This window comes from Gorilla gorilla, chromosome 7 (assembly GCF_029281585.2).
Source record: "Gorilla gorilla gorilla isolate KB3781 chromosome 7, NHGRI_mGorGor1-v2.1_pri, whole genome shotgun sequence".
In the NCBI taxonomy this organism is placed as follows: domain Eukaryota; kingdom Metazoa; phylum Chordata; class Mammalia; order Primates; family Hominidae; genus Gorilla; species Gorilla gorilla.
This window is the reverse complement of record NC_073231.2, coordinates 97,067,020-97,092,112: the sequence shown is the minus strand read 5'-3', so window position 1 is coordinate 97,092,112 and position 25,093 is coordinate 97,067,020. Positions and strand designations below refer to the sequence as shown.

General features: G+C 37.2%; 1 protein-coding gene across 5 annotated transcripts in view; it reads right to left on the bottom strand.

Annotated features, from left to right (window-relative positions):
- Window positions 1-283: 283 nt before the first annotated feature.
- Window positions 284-25,093, bottom strand: part of LRRC69 (leucine rich repeat containing 69) — a 117,055-nt gene continuing 92,245 nt past the window's right edge. For all 5 annotated transcript variants that reach the window (XM_055348695.2, XM_063709368.1, XM_019032930.3 and 2 more), the window contains 2 exons: window positions 18,752-18,931; window positions 284-651 (listed from right to left, as the gene is read on the bottom strand). In XM_055348695.2, coding sequence (XP_055204670.1) covers window positions 541-651; window positions 18,752-18,931 — 291 coding nt within the window. In that variant the 3' untranslated portion in view covers window positions 284-540. The remainder of the gene's footprint in view (window positions 652-18,751; window positions 18,932-25,093) is intronic.

The window sequence follows — 25,093 nt, the reverse complement described above, 5'->3', positions numbered from 1 at the left end:
GTTTTTTTAAAACAAGAAAAAAAAATTTAAAACAGTCACAAAGTGATATTAGGGGTTACCACACCTGAGTTTCCAGGCTTCTACTCATTTTTTCTGTGAAGGTCAGTAGATATTAGTGCCTCAAATGAAATCACACAAATGTAATACGACTATCTAGCACAAAATAGTGATTCCTTTTCAATTGCAAAACATTCATAAAATAAATACTTTTCCCCGTCAAAGTCTCTTAATACTCACCTAGAAAAAGGGGAGTGGTGCTCATAAAACAGCAGGAAAAAATAACTCACTTGCCACACAAATCTTTATTTTTCAATTTTTTTTTGTACTTTTTTAGGCCAAAAAAAGCACACCTAGAATCTAAGCAAGCTAAAGGCAGATTGTAGTGCTTAGATTGGGAATGTTATAATGGAATTATTTTTCTTCCTTTATTTAATGTGTTGACAAAGAGAACAGGCATGGTATCTTAAGTAGGGCATAATCTGTGTATGCAGAGCTGACAGGGCAATTGGAGTGAGGCTGTGAATGAGCACCTCACCTGTTCTACACCTGAGCAATTCCAAAGAGGTTAGGGTCACGTTGAGTAAAACATTTGTAAGAACAAATTAATACTTGGAGAGGCACCAGCTTCAGATTCTTGCTTACCTTCCAGTCCTAAAAAGTAAAGATTAAAAATAAAATTTAGGCAGTGTTCAATAAATATTTTTCATTAAAATAAATATTTGCTTTCTCAGAGGTTTCAGAACATTGACTTCTAAAGGACGCACTATTCTATTTATGCTTGATTTGCTCTTTTCTCACACATAAAAACACAAACTAGCTAAGAAAGTCATACTCAAATGCTAAACAAAATCCAAATGATGAAAGATTATGTGTGCTTTTATTCAAACATATCATTATGTAGTCTAACCATAAAGTGTTTGAAATGAAGGTGAAAAAATGATACAGAATCTACATGAACCTGACTTTTGTCCTTCAGGGGTATTAAATTGATCAATCAGCAAATACGTACTGAACTTCTTAATGCGTATCTTGGTTTTACCTGCCCAGCATGCAGTTGCCATGGAAATTAATCTTCCTAAAATTCTTTGTTCACTGTCTGTACTATTCATTAAGATCTTCACTGGCTGGGTCTCAGGCAAGTTGCCTAATACATGAATTAAATTTTTGTACTTCAAATATTTCTAATCTCACTTCTTAGTGTACAAAATAAGCAGTCAAAACCCCGTTAGCCAATTTAGTGTACATATATTGACCATTTATGTTTGAAATAATGGTAACCTCAAAAGCTTACCATTTCTATGTTATATAATCATCTCCTGAAATCAACACAGCTCTCAGTGAGAGAATCCAAAAGATTTCCACAACTGGTAACTGGGAAATATTTAATTGGTTGATAACGCTGCTTAGTTTTACCATGAAACCATTTGGCCAACACCATCACAGCCCACAATGAGAGATTTGATTGCTGTTCTGTTCACTCTTCCACAAAAGAACTCTGAGATCCTATTGAAAGGTTCAGACAGGTAAGCACAGTTATTGATCCACCCTTGAGAGAGTAACAGCCTTCTAACCCTGGTGATATATCAGCAGGGAGCCAAAGTCATAAGTCACATCTCCTTCACACAGACCTCCAACAGTGGCTGTGAAGCACTTAGAGGTTACACAGCACTATCCTAACCGTAAAATATTTTGGATGAAGGTGAAAAATGGTACAGAATATCTACAAACCTGACTTTTTTCCTACAAAGACATTAATTCATCAATCAGCAAACAGGTTCTGAACTCCTCACTGGATGTCTTGGTTTTTCCTGTCTGGGATCCATTTCCCATTGTGCTGGCACAAAAGCCCTGTTTTTCCTTTGGGCAACTACCACTCCTCCAATCTCAGTGCATATGCTGGGGGAGTGAGAGAGCAACTTTTCTCGCTCCCTGGCTCAATATATGACCATGTAACTGGGGCCCAGGCAATGACTCAATTGCTTCCCTCTGACAATGGTGATTAGTCTGGGGTAAGCACATAAGGCAAGACAGTTCAAGGAAGCCAACGAACATCAGCCCCAGGACATTCTCTGCATCTATTGGGAGAAGGAAGCTTTCCCTTTACTCCCAAAAGACACAATTTAGGCAGCAGCCACTGGAAAACAAAGCCAAAACAAAGGAATGCAGAGATAATAAATAAAGGACAGATTCCTAATGATAAATTTGGAAACCTAATTTAGACATGACAAAATCTTCAGCCAGATTCATCCCTGGACTTTCTTCATTGCTTAAGTTGGTATATGAGTTGGGTTTCTTTAATTTGCAACCACGAGTCCTGACAAATTATAAGTTAGCTAAAATCTGCACATTAGGCAAAGTGTCAGGCTACAAAGATATACAGCAAACAATCCCTGCCTCTAAGAATCTTAGCATCTAGTTGGAAAGACAATAATCATACACACACACACAAATAGAAACATATAGCTCAGCCCAAGGATAGGTTCTATATGAGTGCAGAGAAAGGAGACATCATAGGCTGCATATTAAGCAAGATTTCACAATATAAGAAAAAGGTGAGCTGGGTTTTGAAGGTTGACTAGAATGTGTCTGCCTGGGGAGAAACCAAAAGGACATTTCGGGGAGGGTGAACTATGAGAGCATAAATTCAAGAATGTGCACATTGTATTGGGGAAACAATACAGTATAAACTATAAATAGACCATAAAATGTTAAATCATGGGATATCAACAATACATTAGTCCAGAAATAAAAAGATTTCATAAGTATTTTTGAATGACAGACACATATAATATTTTAAATCTACTATATAAGATATAATATTGATTCTCTAACTAGATTATAATGATTAAGTGATGAAATTGTGGTTGGAGAACAAATGGCAAAAGACAGGCTAAATATGGTCTTTTCCTTTTCCATATACCAGACAACCGTCTCACCCAACCAGTTAATCCTGCCTACTTCTGTAACATATCTCAGCTAGAATTAAAGAACTATTGAAAATAAAACATGCTACATACATTTTCCTCAGCTCCTCTTTAAGAAACCTGAACAATTAATAGAGCCAAGAACGAAGAGGAGGAAGTTAGAGAAAGAAACAAATATAAACTAAGGAAACAAGTTCGACATCTGATTTGCTTTGTCCAGTTTCTTCATGAGGTGAAAAGTTTATAATAGAAAGTATTAAAGGCATTTTCTATTTCCATTGTGGTTTTAGCCATTTCCCTTGTGTCATTAGGACATTGCATGGGCAGAGTTTAGGTTGGCTCTTTTTGCAAGCAGGAATGCAAAGTGTCTGTGTCCCTCTTTCCCCTTCTTGGGGGAAACATTGTTTAGTTAATTATAATAAAATGAATATTTTGGTGAGATTTTTAGAAGTCTATTAAATGCCCATTGTTAGTTTTATAGTGAACATGAAACTTTGAAGGTGATTATTCTCTAACTTAATAATTTCTATTTCTTATACAATATTTTTCAGGGCTATGAATTGTTTTCTAGAAATTTAACTTAGAAAAACAACTCAGCATAATTTCTTGGTATTACACTTTTCCATCTAGATTCATCATCTCTAGTAATGTTTGCATAACATAAAATTCTCGTACCACCTTACCACTTGCTGCCCTTTTAAATCTGTATTTCTATTTGTGGCATTATTGCAACTGTTTCTACTGGTACGACATATGTCCATTTGAAATGAGCATGTTACAAAGGAATAAGACACTCCCTGTTACAGAGGACCTCTCTTCACAAACCTCAATTAACAAAACCTCATGATTTTGTCAAAGACAAATACTGCTTTTGTCATTGTTTATAGATAGAGATCAAAACACTCAATGAAATATCCTTTCTGTCAAGCCAAGGTCAGTGAATAGGAAAAGGAGTTGGTCTGTGATTATATATGCTTTTATTTTGAAAAAATATCATTTTAGCAAAAAGCTTTAAAAAGTAAAATGCTATAATACAGTTTACTTTTTCACCATTAATATTTGCATTATTTTCTAAAGCAAACAAACACATGATTATATTCTCTATGTGTTTTTTAAAAAGTAGTTTTCCACTTTAAATTCAAATATTACTCTTTGCTAAGTTTTATGTTTGTTGAATGGTAGAATTGAGAAATTTTTAAAAATCATTCAACATAATTGGTAACCATCACTGCCATATTTTAAACTTTGAGAAATTAAAAATTATTGCAATATATATTTATATGGCACAGTAAAAAGTTTGGATAAGATTTCAATATTATATGAAGCACAAGGAATAGAAAAAGAGCATAAGATGGTTTCCTGTTTTCTCAGGAAAAGGTATCTCGGTAGGCAAAATAATGTCCCCCCAAAGATGTCCACATCCTAATTCCTGAAATTCATGAATATGCATGTCACCTCACATAGCAAAAGGGACATTGCAGGTTGGGTTAAATTAAGGACCTTGAGATAAGGAAGTTATCCTGGACTATCTAGGTGGGCACCATGTAATCACAAGAGTTGTTAAAGTGGAAAAGGGAGATAAAAGAGAAGGTCCAAGTGAGGTGATATGAGAAGGCCTAGATCAGCCAATACTGACTTTGAAGATGGAAGAAAGGAACCATGAGCCAATGGATATGGGGGGCCTCTAGAAGCTGTCAAGGGCCAGAAAATGGTTCTCCCCAGGAGCCTCCAGATGGAAACCCAGCCTGCAAAATCTTGATTTTTGCCCAGTGAGACCCATGTTGAATTTCTGATCTACTTGACTGTAAAAAAAAAAAAAAAAAAAAAAAATTCCTGCCAAGTCACCAAGCTTTGGGGAATTTGTTAACAGCTTCAATGGAAAACTAATACTGTTATCATGTTCCAAATTAGCAAGACTTGAAAAGCATAACAATGGCAGCCCTCCCTGCTTATGGAATCAATGCATTTTCATGCTAGAAGAGACTGGTCTAATCCCTTCATTGTCCAAATGAGGAAATTAGTCCTGATATAGTAAGGTAGATGACTTACCTTAGGCCTCATATTTCAAGGTACAGACAAGATTAGAATCTAAGTTCACTAAATTATAGCTTAGTGTTAGTCATTGTATGATTCCCAGGCTCTTTCATTAATGAGGATTTCTATTATAGCTTAATAGCAACTACAGAATGGTTTAGAAGAATGAACAGTTGTTGGAAAGTGCACATGTTTTCAAATAACATACTGAAGAAGTATATTTCTTTTCCATGCCAGTCTGTCTCCAACTGAAGGTTAAACGTATTCACTTGAATTATCCAGGCATCACTTGAAACTCAACATGTCTAAGATACAACTTGGGGTCTTGCCTCCCAAACCAGCTCCCTTCTGGACTCTTTCTCCTTCACACCCCTCAGAGGTTTCCCATGCTCAATCAATCAACAATTTATATTGTCCTTCCTTCCTTACGATACTTACTCTCCTTACTTTTCCACCACCACACCTTACACCCACAGTAGGCAACCACTCTAACTAGCCTCTTATCTTCAGCTTCTCTTCTCTTCAAACTTCAACTAAGCCAGCACACTATTGCCAAGTGACTCTTTCTAAAACACACACACACACACATATATATCTCACCGGTTTTCCCCCACATGTTCAGTAGGGTTTCATTTCCAAACAAGATCAAGTTCAAACCCCTTACTTAATCTAATCCTTTGACAGGTTCATGGCATGTGACCTCAACTTTTTAATAATGTCTCCTCCTGCCACTCCTATCCACAAACCAACCTAACTGATTCACTGCCCTATGAACATGATTTATTCTCCTCCCTACCATTCTCTTCTCCTAAAACATTCTCTTTACTTTCTTCTCCATGTATCTGAATTCCACCTATTTCAAGGCTATATACAAGTCCTGTGTTTCTAGGCACTTCCCAAACCAGACAACCTACAGTGATCTCATCTTCCACTTTGAATCCTAAAGCAATTGGTCTCTATCACTCATTTAACATCTAGATTTTATTGCTAATATCTTTTACCTCTTAACATTTAAACTCAAATTTTAAACCATTTGGGACAGACTAGGTCCCCTACTTATTCGCATTGTACTTAGCATTCAGTTCCCTGCTTAAAGCAGGCCCTCAAAAATTTATGGAATGACTAAATATAATTTATCACTGCCATGCCACAGTGATAAGTGACATGAGTACTGCTCTGAAGTTAACTACTCCATTTAGCAAGGGTAACCATACATTGGGATTTGCCAAGGACAGTCCTGGTTTCCTGTTGTTTTTACAGCTATTAATAAAATCTACTTTTACTCTCAAAGCATCTTGGCTTAGATGATACATTATATGGTCATTCCACCCTTAGGGCAATTTGGACTGTGATAAGAACAGAAACGACAAAGAAAATCCCGTCATGTTCCAGCCAGCCAGCCAGCTAAGCAGCATTCCCTTCCCCACACAGTGGTCCTGCTCTCCCACAGCACCCCCTGCATAATCAATATCCTCTGAATTTCACAAGGAATTTTCAACATTTTGATGGTGCACAGCTTCAGAAAACTAAACTAAAGCTCAATAAAATGTAAGATTATTTAGAAGAAAAAAAATTATAGATACAGAATACTACTGTGACTGTATCCAGCAGTTTGAGAACAAAAGGGAGAGTTCTCCGAAAGGGTAAGAGTATTCGAGGAGTTCTCACAGGAGTAAAAGTAATCAAGACACAGTGTATGAGCTCATTTATACTCTAATTGTTTTGTTATTTTTGGAATAAAACAATAAGAAATATATATCCATTTTAATATTTCTAAACAATAAATACTTATGACTTTCATGGCTGTTTAGAATTAGAAATGTGATGCTTTCTGATCCTCTTAGTACCTAATGTACATTAAATTGACTAACCACGGCATAAATGTTTTAAAACCTACATTCATTTTCACAGTTGACTGGTTGAAATGATCAGTTTCATAAATGAATGTCAGTGGTATCTTAACAGTAATAACTTTTTACTACAAAGTAAGATTTTACTTTATAAGTAATGAGTAAAATTATTAAATGTAATCTTATGTTTCATTACTGGCAGCTTGTCATAAAAAAGGAATTAAAGTTACAAATTTTCATTTATTTTCATAAAGTAGATGAACGTTTTCGCTCATTTATAGGGAGACCTACGCAGTCTAATCTCTTTCGAGGGTAGTTTTAATTACATTACATCATTTAATACAGGGTTGAGAGTTCATGTTCCAAACCATTCCCTCCCTAAACTATTCAACTTTAAAGGAATCTGGGGAAATGTTAAGTTCAACTAACGAAACTATAAGAAATGAAAACTATTAAATGCATATCTTGGGCACAGGATCACTCAAGTGTTTGGAAAGAATTTTATGAGGCTATTTAGGTTAGGTCTAAGTCATTGTTCAAATACAGACAAAGTTAGTAGTAACTAAAAAGGATAATTTTTGTTGCTGTTTCAAAGATTTATATCATTAGTAGCTAATATTGAAATATCAACTACATTGAAATTATTGATCATTTTGTAATTGCTAAGGACTAACTCAACTTTGATGGCAGAACTATAGCATTTAGAAAAAGACAAAAGCATCTGGATGAATTATGATCAAGACTGATATTTGAGACTGAATAAAATTGTTTTGACTATTTTCCAATCCTCATCTCATTATTTCATAAAGCAAGCATGACATAATTTTACATTCACCTGAATAGAAGCAATTACAACTTGATATTTGATTGTTCTGTGTTTTATGTTGAGAACAAAGACCCATTTATCATCCAGTGTCTCCCTCCTTTGAGTGTAAACCCCATAAGAAGCAGAACATTGTGTAAAGCACAACAGGGGCAACTAGACGTTGGCATTATCAAATATGTTCTCCCTTCCTGATAAAGTATTTGCTCTAAAGGTCAGCAATCTCTAAGTTTAGTTTCTGAAGAGATAATTAACAAATTAAAAAAATTTTAACAGAAAGAGAGGCTTCCAGGCAAAAAAAAAAAAAAATTTGTATAATTGCTGTCTACTTAACATAAAAATCTAGAGATATATAAAAGCAATTGTTTACCAGTGTGGTTAATCTGATTATCATCCCCAAGTATTCTGTGCATGTTTTCACTCTGTTTCAACTCTGGAAACAAGGAACTTATGAACGGCATTTAAATTTTTTTAACTGCTAACATCTAGTAATATATATTCAAATCTCAATTTTCTTTATCAATCTTTAAATATTTTAAGCATCCTTAAATTTATTTAGCATGATTAACAAGCTGTAGACACTTATTCTAATTCCATTGTGATATACTTTTTTACTATCATATACTTACTAGATATTATTAGCTTAATGATTTTAATAAGGCTAGAATCAATGGTTTTTATAAAGCAAAACAATTTTCCTTTAAAAATTTCTTCTTGTTATAATTTTCTGACACTCCCATGGCTTTTGCCTATCAATGTATCTACACATATAAGTCTACATTTTGAGTTATTTTCCCTTAGTGCTTTGAAAATAGTATGCCATTGTTTTTTCTGGCATCTATTACTGTCACTGAGAAATCTGATGTCAGTTCATTGCTGCTGCTTTGTAGGTGATCTCTCTTTTCTTAACATTTCATCTTTAGCTCTTAATAGTTCAACTTGGGTGGTATATAGTTTTACCAAAATGTGTCTATGTATGGATTTGTTCTTGTTTGTTCTGCTTGGAACTCAATGTGCTTTTTCAATCTGAAATTGTCTTCCTTCAATATTTGAACATTTTCTGCCATTAGCTAGGACATTCAAAGGGTGTAGATCCTAGCTAATAGGTTTCTCTTTTAACCATTATGTTTTTAATCCATGCTATATTCTTATGCCATTATGTTGCTGTTTTTATAATGCCCTGACATATCTAATTCATAAAAATGTATTCTCTTTTAATTTTTAAAGTGAAATTATATAGATATCAAATCTCCTTATTTTCCTACTCTTGCTTCCAAGCTTGTTTCCTCAGTGATGACTGATGTTAACCTGTGTGTGTGTGTGTGTGTGTCTGTGTGTGTGTGTGTCTGTGTGTACAATCCTGTAAGAAAGTTCTATCTATCTGACCTGAATGGTCAGTGGTTCTATTTTCTACTCTGCAAGTCAACAGAAGGAAAGCCTCATCTCTCTTTCACATGACAGTGTTTCAAATATACAAAGATAGCTATTGGGAGTAATGGTATCATCATCAATCAATAAATTTATTTGCACTTTCTCTTATGATTCAAAATGAAATTGTGCATGTTCTAGTGCAGGAAAAAAGAGATAGAAGGTGGTATCAGGAGGTGTCAGGTAAGCTAAAGTCCTAATTCTATTATTTGATAGATTTGAAATTTGTGAACAAACTACTTAACTTTGCTTAGTCTTAGTTACCTCAACTGTGAATAGAGACAATGAAAACCAAGTCACAAAGTTAATATGAGGGCCAGAAACTCTATTACTTAAATGTCACCCCCTGGGAAAGTTACCTTTTAGCCTCCACCAAAGTCGTTGTTTGTTCTGTCTATGACTCCATAGCATGGGTATATAATGCTTTATGACAATGCTTCTAACGGTACATTTTAATAGTCTGTGATCTCCTCAATAGCATGAACCGCATCTTATTCATCTTTGGATCCAGAGAGCTTAGCATAGTACCTTGCATATAGTAAGAACTCAGTAAAGATGTTGAAAGAAAAAAATATGTGAAAAGCATTTTGTAAGTGGAAAAGCACTACCGTTACCCATCTTCCAGTTGTTTAAAACCTTTCATATCTCCTCTTCTTGGCTTACTCATTCCCTTAACATGATGGAATAGATAAGGTTCATCATGCAGTAACAAATTCTATTAAAAATTCTACTAATTTTTTAAAGTAGCAGTACCTAATCACAGCATTAAACTCTTCCTGAATTGGTGTACAAGACAGACTAATTTTACATCCTCCTTACTAGCTCTTTCCACAGCCTACAACCATGCACATATCTTCCCATTTTCAAAATTTTTCTTCAAGCCTTCCTCACCCTCCAAAGAATATTCTATAGCACTCCTACCTTTTACAGCTACATTGCTTGGAGATTAGTCAAGACTTGCTGGCTTCACTTCCGTATTCTTACCAGGCTTATTTATTTATTTATTTATTTATTTATTTATTTATTTATTGAGACATAGTTTCACTCTTGTTGCCCAGGCTGCAGTGCAAGTGCAATGGCGTGATCTCGGCTCACTACAACCTCTGCCTGCTGGGTTCAAGTGCTTCTCCTGCCTCCTCAGTCTCCCGAGTAGCTGGGATTACAGGTGCCCACCACCATGTCTGGCTAATTTTTTTGTGTTTTTAGTAGAGACGAGGTTTCACCATGTTGGTCAGGCTGGTCTCAAATTCCTGACCTCAGGTGATCCGCCCGCCTCGGCCTCCCAGAATGCTGGGATTACAGGCATGAGCCACCACGCCTGGCCCCATCAGGCTTCTTATTGATGCAACCTGCTTCCAGCCCTGCCACTTAATGACACAAAGGACACCACCTTCCTCTTTTGATTTTTCAGTGCTGTTTCTTCTCCTCAGCCCTGGATCTGTCAACTTGGTGTCTTTAGTCAGCTCATTCTTGAGCCCATATTAGAGTAAGAGAGCAGCCAAAATTTTCTTATGCCCAGAGAATAGTGTAGAAGTGGTTGAAAGAGAACCAGCAAACAAAAGGGACTTCAACATCAGAACAAGAAGACACAGGGTACATGGAAGAAGAAGCATGACCAATGGGAAGTAGACACCACCACGGAGCTTCGATCTAGATAGGAAGATCATACACCAGAGGATGCCCACATGAAATAGGACATTGGCAGAACATATGGCTCCTACCTCCTAATACCATGACACTACTTAAAAACTCCAAGAATTAGATAATACAGGCAGAAAGGAGGCGAAGGAAATTCTAAGTGATCAAGATAAAATCTGAAATGACTTAGGAAATCCTAAAATTACCACATAAGCCTTGAATTAACTAGGTAAACTTTCCAGTAGAATGGGGGCCCAAATAAAAGCTAAGTTCAGTGGAAGAAAAAGCAAGAAAGCCCTGTTTATTGTGCATCTGTGTTTTATAGCTGAAGAATTTGTGCCACTCTCCCTGTTTTGCCCTTCTGTCCCTGAATGTTTCTTTTCATTCTCATTTGCTGACTCCTGCTTTTGCCACCTTTTAATAATATTGCCCTCCAAGGTTCTGTCCTTCTGGTCTTCTCACCCTACTGGGTAGATCTCCTTAGGTAATCTTCATTCCCAGGGCTTCGAGTGTCTCACTTATATAAATAATTTTTAAATCCACATCACCAGGTCTAGCCTCTCTTTGTCAAGCAAAAATGTCATCATACCCCACTACTTCAACAACTCTAAGTAGCTGTTACGGGCTAAACTGTGTCACCCAAAAATCCATATGTCTTAAACCCCAGTATCTCCGAATGTCACTGTATTTGGAGATAGGGTCTTTAAAGTGTTACTTAGGTTAAAATGAAGTCAAGTAAAGTGAGCTCTAATCCAATATGACTGACATCCTTATAAGAAGAGGAAATTTGGACACAGACACGTACCAAAGGAAGACCATGTGAAGACACAGGAAAGAGCCAGCCATGTAGAGGCCGAAAAGAGAGGCTGCAGGAGAAGCCAACCTCTCCTGGCACCTTGCTCTCAGACTTCTAGCCTCCAGAATTGTTAATAAATCAATTCCTGTTGTGTAAGCCACCCAGTCTGTGATACTTTGTTATACAGCCCTAGCAACTTATACACTAGCTTTTGAAATTAAGCTCAAACTTCACATAAAAGAGTCACTGTAACCTCACACTGTTGTTCTCTCCAACTTCATCTCTCATACCTCACCTTCCGTGACTTCACTGTACTCATTGTGCAAATTATATTTGCACAATATTACCTCTGCACAGGCAACTGCCTAGCCTGAAATGCTTATCCACTAGTTCTTTATCTATTCTAAATGCCTCCCTAGCCTTCAAAGCACATTTCTAAGAAATGCCTCTTAAAATAACTTAACATTTATTATGGATTCACCAAACACAATCACTGTGGTAGGCACCAGGGTTAAACCAGGGACTATCCCATTTACTGGAGATGCCTTCTTCTCACCGCATCCTGTGCAGCTTCACATCTGCTTATCACAAGAATGCAATCATTGTCTCTTTCTTGTCTGAAAGCCTTGGTTTACAAAACACACACACATTTTAAAAATATACTTATTAAGCACCTACTATATGCTACCTTTGTTGAGCACCCACTGTACTAAGCACTGTTTATGCATTACCTCGTGATCCCTAACCACAGTTCTGTGTGATGGGTATTATTATTATTGCCATTTGACAGAATGAGGAAGCTTAGCCTTGAAGAGGAAAGTAAGAGGACACAGGTGGCAAGTGGTAGGGCTGGACATCAAACCTAACTTGTCCGATTCCAATCCTTATTATCCCACTTCTCCTGGGAACATGTGAGTTTCTCAATGATCAGGGTTCTGTATTCCCAGCCCTGGCAAATAATCTGACACATAGTTAGAAAAAAATAAATAAGTTTCAGTGGATAAATAAATAAGGACAGAAGAAGGATCTTTAACATAAATGTCTTAAGTTCAGCTGAAGTAAATGGGGAATAACTAGGCTGGAAAAGCATAGGAAACATAGCCCAGACTCTCTGGTTAAGGATCAGGAATAACATGTATGAGTTCCCTGCCCATATCCTCTACTTGGCAGCTTTCTGAAACTGGCAAAATTACTTGGTTTCTCCTTGCCTTGGATTTCTTACTGGTGTCATGGGGTTATTTTGGACATTAATTGAGGTATTCCAGGTGACATATTTAGCAGAGCACCAGACGCACACTCAGTACCAAATAAATTCTGGCTGTTGTTGCTTGTATTAGGTTGTAGTTTCTGAAAGAGAGACATGAAATAAGAGTAGCAGCACATCAGATGGTTTTGAGAGGGAATCTGTCAGAGCACAATTAAACATGGCAACTTGTCCAAGGTGTTCAGAACATCACCAGTGGAAAGCAGGATGTTTTGAAAACTGTTTCCAAGTAATCTGACATGCTGTACTCATTAAATGTCTCTTGAATATAACAATCCATTCCAGATGATAATGTGAACAATTCACAGATAGCTACATATGTGATCAAGATTACATATTTACTCCCATCTTGAGGACCAACATACATTTCTATCCTCTTTTTCCCACTGATGAGCTGTCTTTTCTCTTTGTATTTAAGGTCCAGCTAGTTTTAACTTTCAAATTCCTGCTGAACCACTATTTTAATGTTCTCTTGGGCTATCTGTTTAGTTCTAGATTCTGGGCTTTTAAAAATTTTAACATTAGCCTTCCTTGGCAGCACCTTTGCCAGATTTTTCTTATGATACATAGAGATGTAATATGTTGACAAACTAATTAAAGGAGGAGCTGGTATTCAAATCCAGATCTGATTTATCATCCTGTAGAAATAAAATTTTATCAGGTATTGTCCGAAGCTCTCTCTCTATAAAGGTGAACAAAACCAAAATGGTTCTTGAATTCCTTGAGCTTAGTATTCAATGGTAGAGACAGACACCAACACCAAGTAAATCGATTACTACAAATTTTGCTAAATGCCATGAAGACTTCAAAGTTTTCTGATATAAACACCAACTCAACTTTGACAAAGACATTTCCATAGCAAGAGCATCAAGGTATTGAAAAACTGAACAACTTAAATCACTGTTTCTTATTCATAGAGAACTTTTATAGGCAACCACTACACTAGAGCCCAATATACATGTAACTGAGATGAGAATGATTTCTCTGATTAGATTCTTCCGCTTTTATTTTTTTGTCTTAAGCACACATGGTTATGTCTAGTAAGACATAATTTGTACATGACTGGATCAAGAGGAAAACACTTCTAGCCTTCCTTTTAGTCTTTTAGTCTCCCAATTCACATGCAACATTTTACAATACTTGGCAGTGTCAAAAACTCTGGTAAAGGACATTGTGAGAAAAATTGTAGTAGCTCTACACCACAACCACAGCTGACTTAGGTCTTTTACTCTGGACTAGCTCTGTGGATCCTGTCTATCAGGCTGTCTGTCAGGATCCACAGAGCTAGTTCAGAGTAAATACCTGACATCAGGTGACGTGAATACCTGGCATCAGGTGATGTGTAAATACCTGACATCAGGTGATGTGAACTCTGATGACTGTTCCTAGATTTCATTCTACAGGATTATAAATGAACTACGTAAAGCAGCTGTTGTAAAATCTGTACTCTGCTTCTTGGAAAGTAAACAGGCCAGTAACGTGAGCCTCCATGTCCTAAGCATGGGTTAGTATAGCTTAAATAACCTACATATTTTCTGGCTCATATATTGTGTTATCCATTGTAACTCTTGATAAAATCTCTCTACTTGGTATGAAGGGTAGCTTTATTTATCCATTCATTCATTCATTCATTCATTCATTCATATTTTTTATAATTCGAATCTATTCTTCTATTTTTGCCCTAGAAAGTAATAATACAATATTTCTAGGTAGGCTACATTCTTGGCTTGTGTCAATATCAAATTTGTTTTGGACAAGATGCATCCTTAAAGGCAAAAAATAGTAACAGATAAGGCCAATGGAAAAAAATATTAAAAATCGGCAACTCTAGGTAAAGGGTATACAAATGTTCATTGTATTATTCATTCAAGTTATGTGTTGTTTTCCAATTTCTCAAACTAAAAAGTTGGTGGAAAAAAAGTTGTCCTTGTTGAACCTCATGATGAACAACACATATAGTGAAGTTCATGAAAGAAAGTTTCACAATTACAGTTTTGAGAAAGATAATGTATCTCTGAACATAAGTAGTGATGATCTCATCCAGGAGTTAGAAATGTAAACTTATGAAACAACTAATAATGCTAGTAAGAATACATTATCACCATTCACATGCACTCATCGATTGTCCCTGGGGAGGCCATGGGCTATGAAAGGCGAAAGGCCTAATCCAGGCTCTGGAGATTCTTGGGAACATAGCATACTTGTATGCAGGAGCCTTTGTTCTGCTTACAGTGGAGTAAAGTGAAAGACTTTCAGCATAGGGTCCAAGAAGCAGACTGACAGAGCAAGCTCTACAGTGTGCCTGAAGGCAGCCATAGTAAGAATTCTCCCCAGCGTAGAGGCCATATTAAGGTGTTTGTCATCTTCCAGTGCTCCACAGTGGATTTACTCCTTCACCAACACCTCCTTTTCTTTTTTCACTATTAGCTATACTACACCTTTGTCACTAACAATTCATTAATTCATATATTCAACCAATGAATATTCATTCAACTTTTTTTATATTCAACTTTTTGTTATGTGTGAGAAACCACATAGGCCTTGCTTAGTAAGGTGTGTAAGACACAACCATTTGCCTGTGGTACTGGGACAGCCCTAAACAGGGAAAGCAGAGATTCTCAGCCCTGACTGCACATGAAAATCAACTAGAAATCTTTTTTTTTTTTTTTTTTTTTGAGATGGAGTCTTTCTCTGTCGCCCAGGCTGGAGTGCAGTGGCACGATTTCGGCTCACTGCAAGCTGCTCCTCCTGGGTTCACACCATTTTCCTGCCTCAGCATCCCGAGTAGCTGGGACTACAGGTGCCCGCCACCACGCCCGGCTAATTTTTTGTATTTTTTTTAGTAGAGACGGGGTTTCACTGTGTTAGCCAGGATGGTCTCGATCTCCTGACTTTGTGATCTGCCCGCCTCGGCCTCCGAAAGTGCTGGGATTACAGGCGTGAGCCACCGTGCCCGGCTAGAAATCTTCATAAAAATGTGGATGCTCAGGATCCTACTGCTACAGACTCTGATTTAGTAGTTCTAGGGTAGGATAATCTGTATTTTTTAAAAGATTCTTTGGTAAATTTGGTGAGTGGCTGGTGATAAGATACACTGAGGCCGGGCGCAGTGGCTTACGCTTGTAATCCCAGCACTTTGGGAGGCCAAGGCAGGCAGATCACCTGAGATCAGGAGTTCGAGACAAGCCTGGCCAACATGGTAAAACCCCATCTCTACTAAAAATACACACACAAAAAAAAGCCAGGTGTGGTGGTGGCCACCTGTAATCCCAGCTACTTGAGAGGCCGAGGCAGGAGAATTGCTTGAACACAGGAGATGGAGGTTGCAGTGAACCAAGATCACCACCACTGCACTTTAGGCTGGGTGACAGAGCCAGACTTTGTCTCGAAAAGAAAAAAAAAAAAAAAAAAAGATAGGTATAAGCATATTCACAACTCAGATCCTTTATTGTCACAAAGACTACTGGAGCATAATGATATCCTAAATCACTCGAACAACAGGATTTAGAATCAAACTCTTTAGAGATAGAGATGATGTAGAGGTCATATATCTAGTTCCCCACCAAAATCTTCCCACCCACCCACACACACACTCACAGCTAACAATGAGTCCTAGACTTCCCAGCATGCCTAACAGACTAGATAGGAGTCTATAGCTTCCAGGTTGCTCAGGCTCCCAGATTTTGCAGGAGTCTCATACTTAACCATGTGCAAAAACAGAACTTCTATCTCTCCCCAACAAGCCTACTTCTCCCTTAGTCTTCCCTATTTTAGTAATAAAAAAAAAAAAATCTGCTTTACACAGTTCTGTAGGCCAAAAAAACCTGGAAATCTAAGTCTTATCACTTCTTTCTCCAAGATGCATCTTCAATCCATAATTTCCCTCCACTGCCACTGCGATCATCATCTCTCAGCTGGTCTAGTGCAAATAGCCTACTGCCTAATCTGACTTCCTTGCCCTCTAATTCATTCTCTATGCAGATGTTATATTGTTAAAATGCAAATTAGGATATACCACTCTTTTACTTAAAATTCCTCAAATGTGTCTCATCACACATTAAATAGAAGCCAAATTCCTAATGTAAACTACATGGTATTTTGTGATCTAACTCCTGCCTATCTCAACTCTCCTAGTCAATCAATACTTTCTAATCACACTGAACCATTTTTCAGTTCCTCGAATCAAAAAGTGATTTCCCATTAATACACACTGTTCCTACTGGAACAGTTTCCTGGAAACACTCTTCCACAATTCTACCTGACCTTCTTTGCCTTTAAGGTGTCATTTAAAATATCCTTTCCTCTGTGAAGACTTCCCTTATCCCAGATTTAAAGAATGGCTTCCCTGTTACTCTTCCTTGTGAAACCCATTGGTTATGGGCTGAATTGTGTTTGTGCCAAAATTCGTATGTTGAAGTCCTAACATCCAGTGCCCCCAAAAGTCACCTTGTTTGGAAATAGGGCCTTTACCAAGATGATCAAATTAAATGACACCTGATTTTAAACTTCTAGCCTCTACAACTGTGAGACAATACATTTCTCTTGTTTTTGTTTGTTTGTTTGTTTGTTTTGTTTTTGTTTTTGTTTTAGACAGAGTCTCGTTCTGTTGCCTAGGTTGGAGTGCAGTGGTGCAATCTCGGTTCACTACAACCTCTGCCTCCTAGATTCAAGTGATTCTCCTGTCTCAGTCTCCCAAGAAGCTGGGATTACAGGCGCCCATCACCACACCCAGGTAATTTTTGTATTTTTAGTAGAGATGTGATTTTATCATATTGGCCAGACTGGTCTCAAACTCCTGACCTCAGGTGATCCACCCACCTCGACCTCACAAAGTGCTGGGATTACAGGTGTGAGCCACCACACCCAGCCTAAATTTCTCTTGTTTTAAGCCACCTAGTTTCTAGTACTTCGTTATGTCAGCCCTAGCAAACTAATATACCATTCTTTTATGTCATGTTAGTCACAATTTATGTTACATTTGTGTTTACTTATTTGTTTGTCTCCTTCACTAGATGATAATTTTCAGAATGGCAGAAACTGCAGCTGTTTTTATTAATTTATTTAAAATTATCCCCCAATATTATACTATGCTAGCCCAAGGAAGGCCAAGGGCTCACCAAGAGCAGAAAGGAATTCTGGTATTAAAAGCAAATATTGGACAGTCTAGAACAAGTGTGGGAAAACTATGGTCCCCAGGCCAAATTTGACGCACCTCCTGTTTTCATAAGACTTGTAAGCTAAGAAAGGTTTTCACATTTTTAAATGGTTGAAAAAAAATCAAAATAATATTTCATGATATGTTAACATTATATGAAATTTAAATTCACAAGTAAAGTTTTATTAGAACACAGCTACACTCATTTACATATTATCTAGAGCTGCATTCATGCTACAAAGGAGAGTCAAGTAGTAGTCACACAGATCACACTGTCTACAAAGCCTAAAATATTTACTATCTGGCCGCTTAGAGAAAAAGGAGTTTGCTGAGCTCTGGTCTAGAACATGCCTTATGGGCTATGTGAACTGCCCTGGGATTCACAACTCCTGGGTAACATAATGTTGCAGGTGCACATTCACGCGTATTTAGTGTTCTAGAACACCATCATGATATAAACTAGCCAGCACATTCACCTTTTCTACACCAAGAATTCCACAACAGACTACTGACCAATTCTTCTTCTGAGAAGAATTTAGTTCTGGTTTTATTATTAATATTCATGAACAAAAGGGATTTACTGATTAAAAACTTTCAACTTTCATGAAATTTTGCTAGAATGCATGTATTTTGATAAATTTGGGAGTCTATGAATGTAAATAGAATGGGTGATGATGATTATTACAGACACTTATCCAAATTTGTCTATCCAAAATTTACAGTATACTATCCTATAAGCCAATCATAGGTACAAATCTAGTTAGTATTAACTGATTTAGATAAGAACAAAGGATAGGAATCAGTATTATGCTCATATTCGCACAAAAAGCATCATTTACCTTTGGTGGAGGAACAAATCGAACACATTCCAGCCATACGGTTATAAAGTACTGTCCACATATTGCACATGTTTTTCCCTGAGAGATCATGCTCCTGACTTGTGGGTACCGTTCTATGCCATCCATTAGGAAAGGGTTATTTTCTGCTAGCTGATTCATTACAAATCTTGATGTTATTTCCTAAATTGAAAAAAAAATACAGATCCTCAGATTGTTTTCAAAACTATTTTACATTACATTGATTTCCATTTCATTAGATAAAGTGTATGGCTTATTATCTAGATTCTGTTAAATTAAGATTCTGCAGTGTGTCTAATGAATTCTGTTGTAAATGACTGGCATTGCAAATAAGTTTGGTTTTCATCAATATAAGAACAATAAGTTTCTTACATTGTCGTATTTCTACATCTCTTACATATAGGAATCCAAGTCGTAATACATTTGCATTATACATTTTATAAAGTTAGATACAGTTTAGGTTTAAATCTGGCACCTCTCATTACAATAAGCAAAAATTGTACAAACATTCAGACTGGATTCAAAAATGAATTTTGTCATGTTCACTAAGGTCTAAATCCTAACTACTTAAACTGTGGTTCACAGACTGCATCACATGGGAGCTTATTAGATATGCAGAATGTCCGACACACTCCAGACCTACTGAATCAAAATCTGCAATTTAACTAGTTCCTCAGGTAATCTATATGCATATTGAAATTTGAGAAGCACTGGTCTAAATTCCTTGCTGCACTGAGAACCTGAATAGCGCCATCAAAAAAGCAATGATTTCTATGAACCAAATATCTGAATTTAATCTCAGTTAAACCTATCTACCTAGATATGTTCAGAAAATTGACTTGCAATAATAATAATAAAATACTAAATAATAAAGGGAGGAAGTAAGAAAATGGAAGTTGCCTTTCACTAGGGCTATCATCTTAATAAAAATATATTACATAATGCATAAAATTAAATCTTCACTGACCAAGCAAAGAAAATAAACATTTGCCTGAATCCATTAAATTTTCTCCATTGTTTTTGTCAGTAGCATGGAAGTCCTGTATAAATGTTACACAAACACTGCTTGAAATTTTAATAGTGTTTGGGGATGATTTATTTGGTACTTTTTTTTCCTGACAAAAGTGAAAGATTTCCCAGTAGTATTGAAATAGTCCACATAAAGCTTGGATAGGAATTTTTGAAAATACATATATACACACATAATCTTTCATGCATTCACCCCATGCATGAAATTAATTTAATTTAATTTTAAATTTAATTTTAAATTAATTAAATTTAATTTAATTTTAAATTAATTAAATTTAATTTAATTTTAAATAAATTAAATTATTTAAAAACTTAAAAAATAACAGCAAAATCTTATAAATTGCTGTGTCCATTTCCTATTATCCTATCCCTCCCAATAAACAAGCACCCGAGAAAGCTGCCTTTATACAGTAAACAGCCCTCAGCATGGATTCTTTATTCGTCTGATCCTTCAACAGCACAACCTCCTACCCACTTAAGCTCATTCTCCTGGGTGGTTGCATGACTGAGGTCATGCTTTCACACTAATATTACAAGGGTGCCTAAATCAGATGTTTATTTTCACCCTTTCTCCAACTACTTAAGCAGATCATAACTTGTGATTCTTAAATAAATACTGATTTTATAGGTGGGCTTTTAGCTACACGAATTCAATGGCCAAGTCTTATTATAAAGCTGTAGAAAACTCATGGATAAGGATTCACTACCCAAAATAGCAGATGATAGAAGCATTTGCTGAAATACCAGGGACCTAAAAATAGGTTCATATAGATCACTTTTTCCATTTATGATTTCTGGACCCAAACATGTTTGTTGCACTCAGTATATCTGACAGCTCTTACATCAACTATTATTTATATTTTTATTTTACTTATTGCCAATGTGTTACTTTGGAAGGATAGCATACACCATTAAAATATAAAGTTCTTACTTGGAAATGTGAGTACATATAAAATAAAATACTATTGGCATGACCAATAGTATCTTTTAGGACATCTCTTAGATATGCATTCAATGCAATTTTTGAGAGTATACAATTTAATGATGGTCTAATTCCAGTGTTATTTAAAAGTCAAGAAATCTTTTATAGACCAAAGTGGTCTATAAAAATATTTCAAAATACTCAAATTGCTCCTTTTAGATAGCTTATATGCTATTTTCTTAGAATATTTGTAAGTTAATTATAATTCATCATAAATGAAATTAATTTTATATGTCCTACATTTTCCTTACATATAATATTTGAGTTATTAAATTATACACATAAAAATTATATAATATGAAAAATATAAAATGTAAAAACAAATATGAATCCTTAGGAGTGATACATTTTGGAACCACTGTATACTCAGGTGTTACTATGTGTATGATAAGCACTAAAACGCAGCATCAAGAGCAAAAACTCAAAGTCTGAGACAAATACATGCATAGGTGTAAATTCTGGCTCTATGACTTGTTTGCTGTGTGGTCATATTTGGATGAACCCTTAACTTCCCTGGTCTTGAACACCTCATCTGTAAAGTTGGGATTTTTTCCAATACTATCACAAAGAGTTTGGAGAATTAAATTACATAAAAACGGTAAACCATTTAGCCTGGCATCTACTAATGCAGTATATTCCGGGTAATATTTTTCTATAATATAGTTATTAGCATTAAATTGTACTTCATATATCTCTGAGGTGAGGTAAAGTTTCTAAAATCTTTACCAAGGCATAACCCATATCATAGTTCCTAGAATTCTTTGACACAGCAAGTACTTTAATCAGTAACATTGACTAAATGCCCAGTAGAAATAACTCTTATTTTAAGTACAAATCAATTTAAGTCACTTTTCTGAGAAGAATTCTTAGGGATACTCTTAAAACTACCCACATCATTTACATATTACAGGCATAGATAGCTACTTCCACTAAACACATTGTAAAAATTAACTTTTGGAGACAGGAGGAGCCAAGATGGCCGAATAGCAACAGCTCCGGTCTACAGCTCCCAGCGTGAGCGACGCAGAAGACGGGTGATTTCTGCATTTCCATCTGAGGTACCGGGTTCATCTCACTAGGGAGTGCCAGACAGTGGGCGCAGGTCAGTGGGTGCGCGCACCGTGCGCGAGCCAAAGCAGGGTGAGGCATTACCTCACTAGGGAAGCGCAAGGGGTTAGGGAGTTCCCTTTCCTAGTCAAAGAAAGGGGTGACGGACGCACCTGGAAAATCGGGTCACTCCCACCAGAATACTGCGCTTTTCCGACGGGCTTAAAAAACGGCGTACCACGAGATTATATCCCGCACCTGGCTCCGAGGGTCCTACGCCCACAGACTCTCGCTGATTGCTAGCACAGCAGTCTGAGATCAAACTGCAAGGCGGCAGCGAGGCTGGGGGAGGGGCGCCCGCCATTGCCCGGGCTTGATTAGGTAAACAAAGCAGCCTGAAAGCTCGAACTGGGTGGAGCCCACCACAGCTCAAGGAGGCCTGCCTGCCTCTGTAGGCTCCACCTCTGGGGGCAGGGCAGAGACAAACAAAAAGACAGCAGTAACCTCTGCAGACTTAAATGTCCCTGTCTGACAGCTTTGAAGAGAGCAGTGGTTCTCCCAGTACCCAGCTGGAGATCTGAAAACGGGCAGACTGCCTCCTCAAGTGGGTCCCTGACCCCTGACCCCAAGCAGCCTAACTGGGAGGCACCCCCCACCAGGGGCACAGTGACACCTCACACGGCAGTGTACTCCAACAGACCTGCAGCTGAGGGTCCTGTCTGTTAGAAGGAAAACTACCAAACAGAAAGGACATCCACACCAAAAACCCATCTGTACATCACCATCATCAAAGACCAAAAGTAGATAAAACCACAAAGATGGGAAAAAAACAGAACAGAAAAACTGGAAACTCTAAAAAGCAGAGCGCCTCTCCTCCTCCAAAGGAACGCAGTGCCTCACCAGCAATGGAACAAAGCTGGACAGAGAACGACTTTGACAAGCTGAGAGAAGAAGGCTTCAGAGATCAAATTACTCTGAGCTACGGGAGGACATTCAAACCAAAGGCAAAGAAGTTGAAAACTTTGAAAAAAACTTAGAAGAATGTATAACTAGAATAACCAATACAGAGAAGCACTTAAAGGAGCTGATGGAGCTGAAAACCAAGGCTCAAGAACTACAGGAAGAATGCAGAAGCCTCAGGAGCCCATGCGATCAACTGGAAGAAAGGGTATCAGCGATGGAAGATGAAATGAATGAAATGAAGCGAGAAGGGAAGTTTAGAGAAAAAAGAATAAAAAGAAATGAGCAAAGCCTCCAAGAAATATGGGACTATGTGAAAAGACCAAATCTACGTCTGATTGGTGTACCTGAAAGTGACAGGGAGAATGGAACCAAGTTGGAAAACACTCTGCAGGATATTATCCAGGAGAACTTCCCCAATCTAGCAAGGCAGGCCAACGTTCAGATTCAGGAAATACAGAGAACACCACAAAGATACTCCTCAAGAAGAGCAACTCCAAGACACATAATTGTCAGATTCACCAAACTTGAAATGAAGGAAAAAATGTTAAGGGCAGCCAGAGAGAAAGGTCGGGTTACCCTCAAAGGGAAGCCCATCAGACTAACAGCGGATCTCTTGGCAGAAACCTTACAAGCCAGAAGAGAGTGGCGGCCCATATTCAACATTCTTAAAGAAAAGAATTTTCAACCCAGAATTTCATATCCAGCCAAACTAAGCTTCATAAGTGAAGGAGAAATAAAATACTTTACAGACAAGCAAATGCTGAGAGATTTTGTCACCACCAGGCCTGCCCTAAAAGAGCTCCTGAAGGAAGCGCTAAACATGGAAAGGAACAACCGGTACCAGCCGCTGCAAAATCATGCCAAAATGTAAAGACCATCAAGACTAGGAAGAAACTGCATCAACTAACGAGCAAAATCACTAGCTAACATCATAATGACAGGATCAAATTCACACATAACAATATTAACTTTAAATGTAAATGGACTAAATTCTCCAATTAAAAGACACAGACTGGCAAACTGGATAAAGAGTCAAGACCCATCAGTGTGCTGTATTCAGGAAACCCATCTCACGTGCAGAGACACACATAGGCTCAAAATAAAAGGATGGAGGAAGATCTACCAAGCAAAAGGAAAACAAAAAAAGGCAGGGGTTGAAATCCTAGTCTCTGATAAAACAGACTTTAAACCAATAAAGATCAAAAGAGACAAAGATGGCCATTACATAATGGTAAAGGGATCAATTCAACAAGAAGAGCTAACTATCCTAAATATATATGCACCCAATACAGGAGCATCCAGATTCATAAAGCAAGTCCTGAGTGACCTACATAGAGACTTAGACTCCCACACATTAATAATGGGAGACTTTAACACCCCACTGTCAACATTAGACAGATCAACAAGACAGAAAGTCAACAAGGACACCCAGGAATTGAACTCAGCTCTGCACCAAGCGGACCTAATAGACATCTACAGAACTCTCCACCCCAAATCAACAGAATATACATTTTTTTCAGCACCACACCACACCTATTCCAAAATTGACCACATACTTGGAAGTAAAGCTCTCCTCAGCAAATGTAAAAGAACAGAAATTATAACAAACTATCTCTCAGACCACAGTGCAATCAAACTAGAACTCAGGATTAAGAATCTCACTCAAAACCACTCAACTACATGGAAACTGAACAACCTGCTCCTGAATGACTACTGGGTACATAACGAAATGAAGGCAGAAATAAAGATGTTCTTTGAAACCAACGAGAACAAAGACACACATACCAGAATCTCTGGGACGCATTCAAAGCAGTGTGTAGAGGGAAATTTATAGCACTAAATGCCCACAAGATAAAGCAGGAAAGATCCAAAATTGACACCCTAACATCACAATTAAAAGAACTAGAAAAGCAAGAGCAAACACATTCCAAAGCTAGCAGAAGGCAAGAAATAACTAAAATCAGAGCAGAACTGAAGGAAATAGAGACACAAAAAACCCACCAAAAAATTAATGAATCCAGGATCTGGTTTTTTGAAAGGATCAACAAAATTGATAGACCACTAGCAAGACTAATAAAGAAAAAAAGAGAGAACAATCAAATAGACGCAATAAAAAATGATAAAGGGGATATCACCACCGATCCCACAGAAATACAAACTACCATCAGAGAATACTACAAACACCTCTACACAAATAAACTAGAAAATCTAGAAGAAATGGATAAATTCCTCGACACATACACCCTCCCAAGACTAAACCAGGAAGAAGTTGAATCTCTGAATAGACCAATAAGAGGATCTGA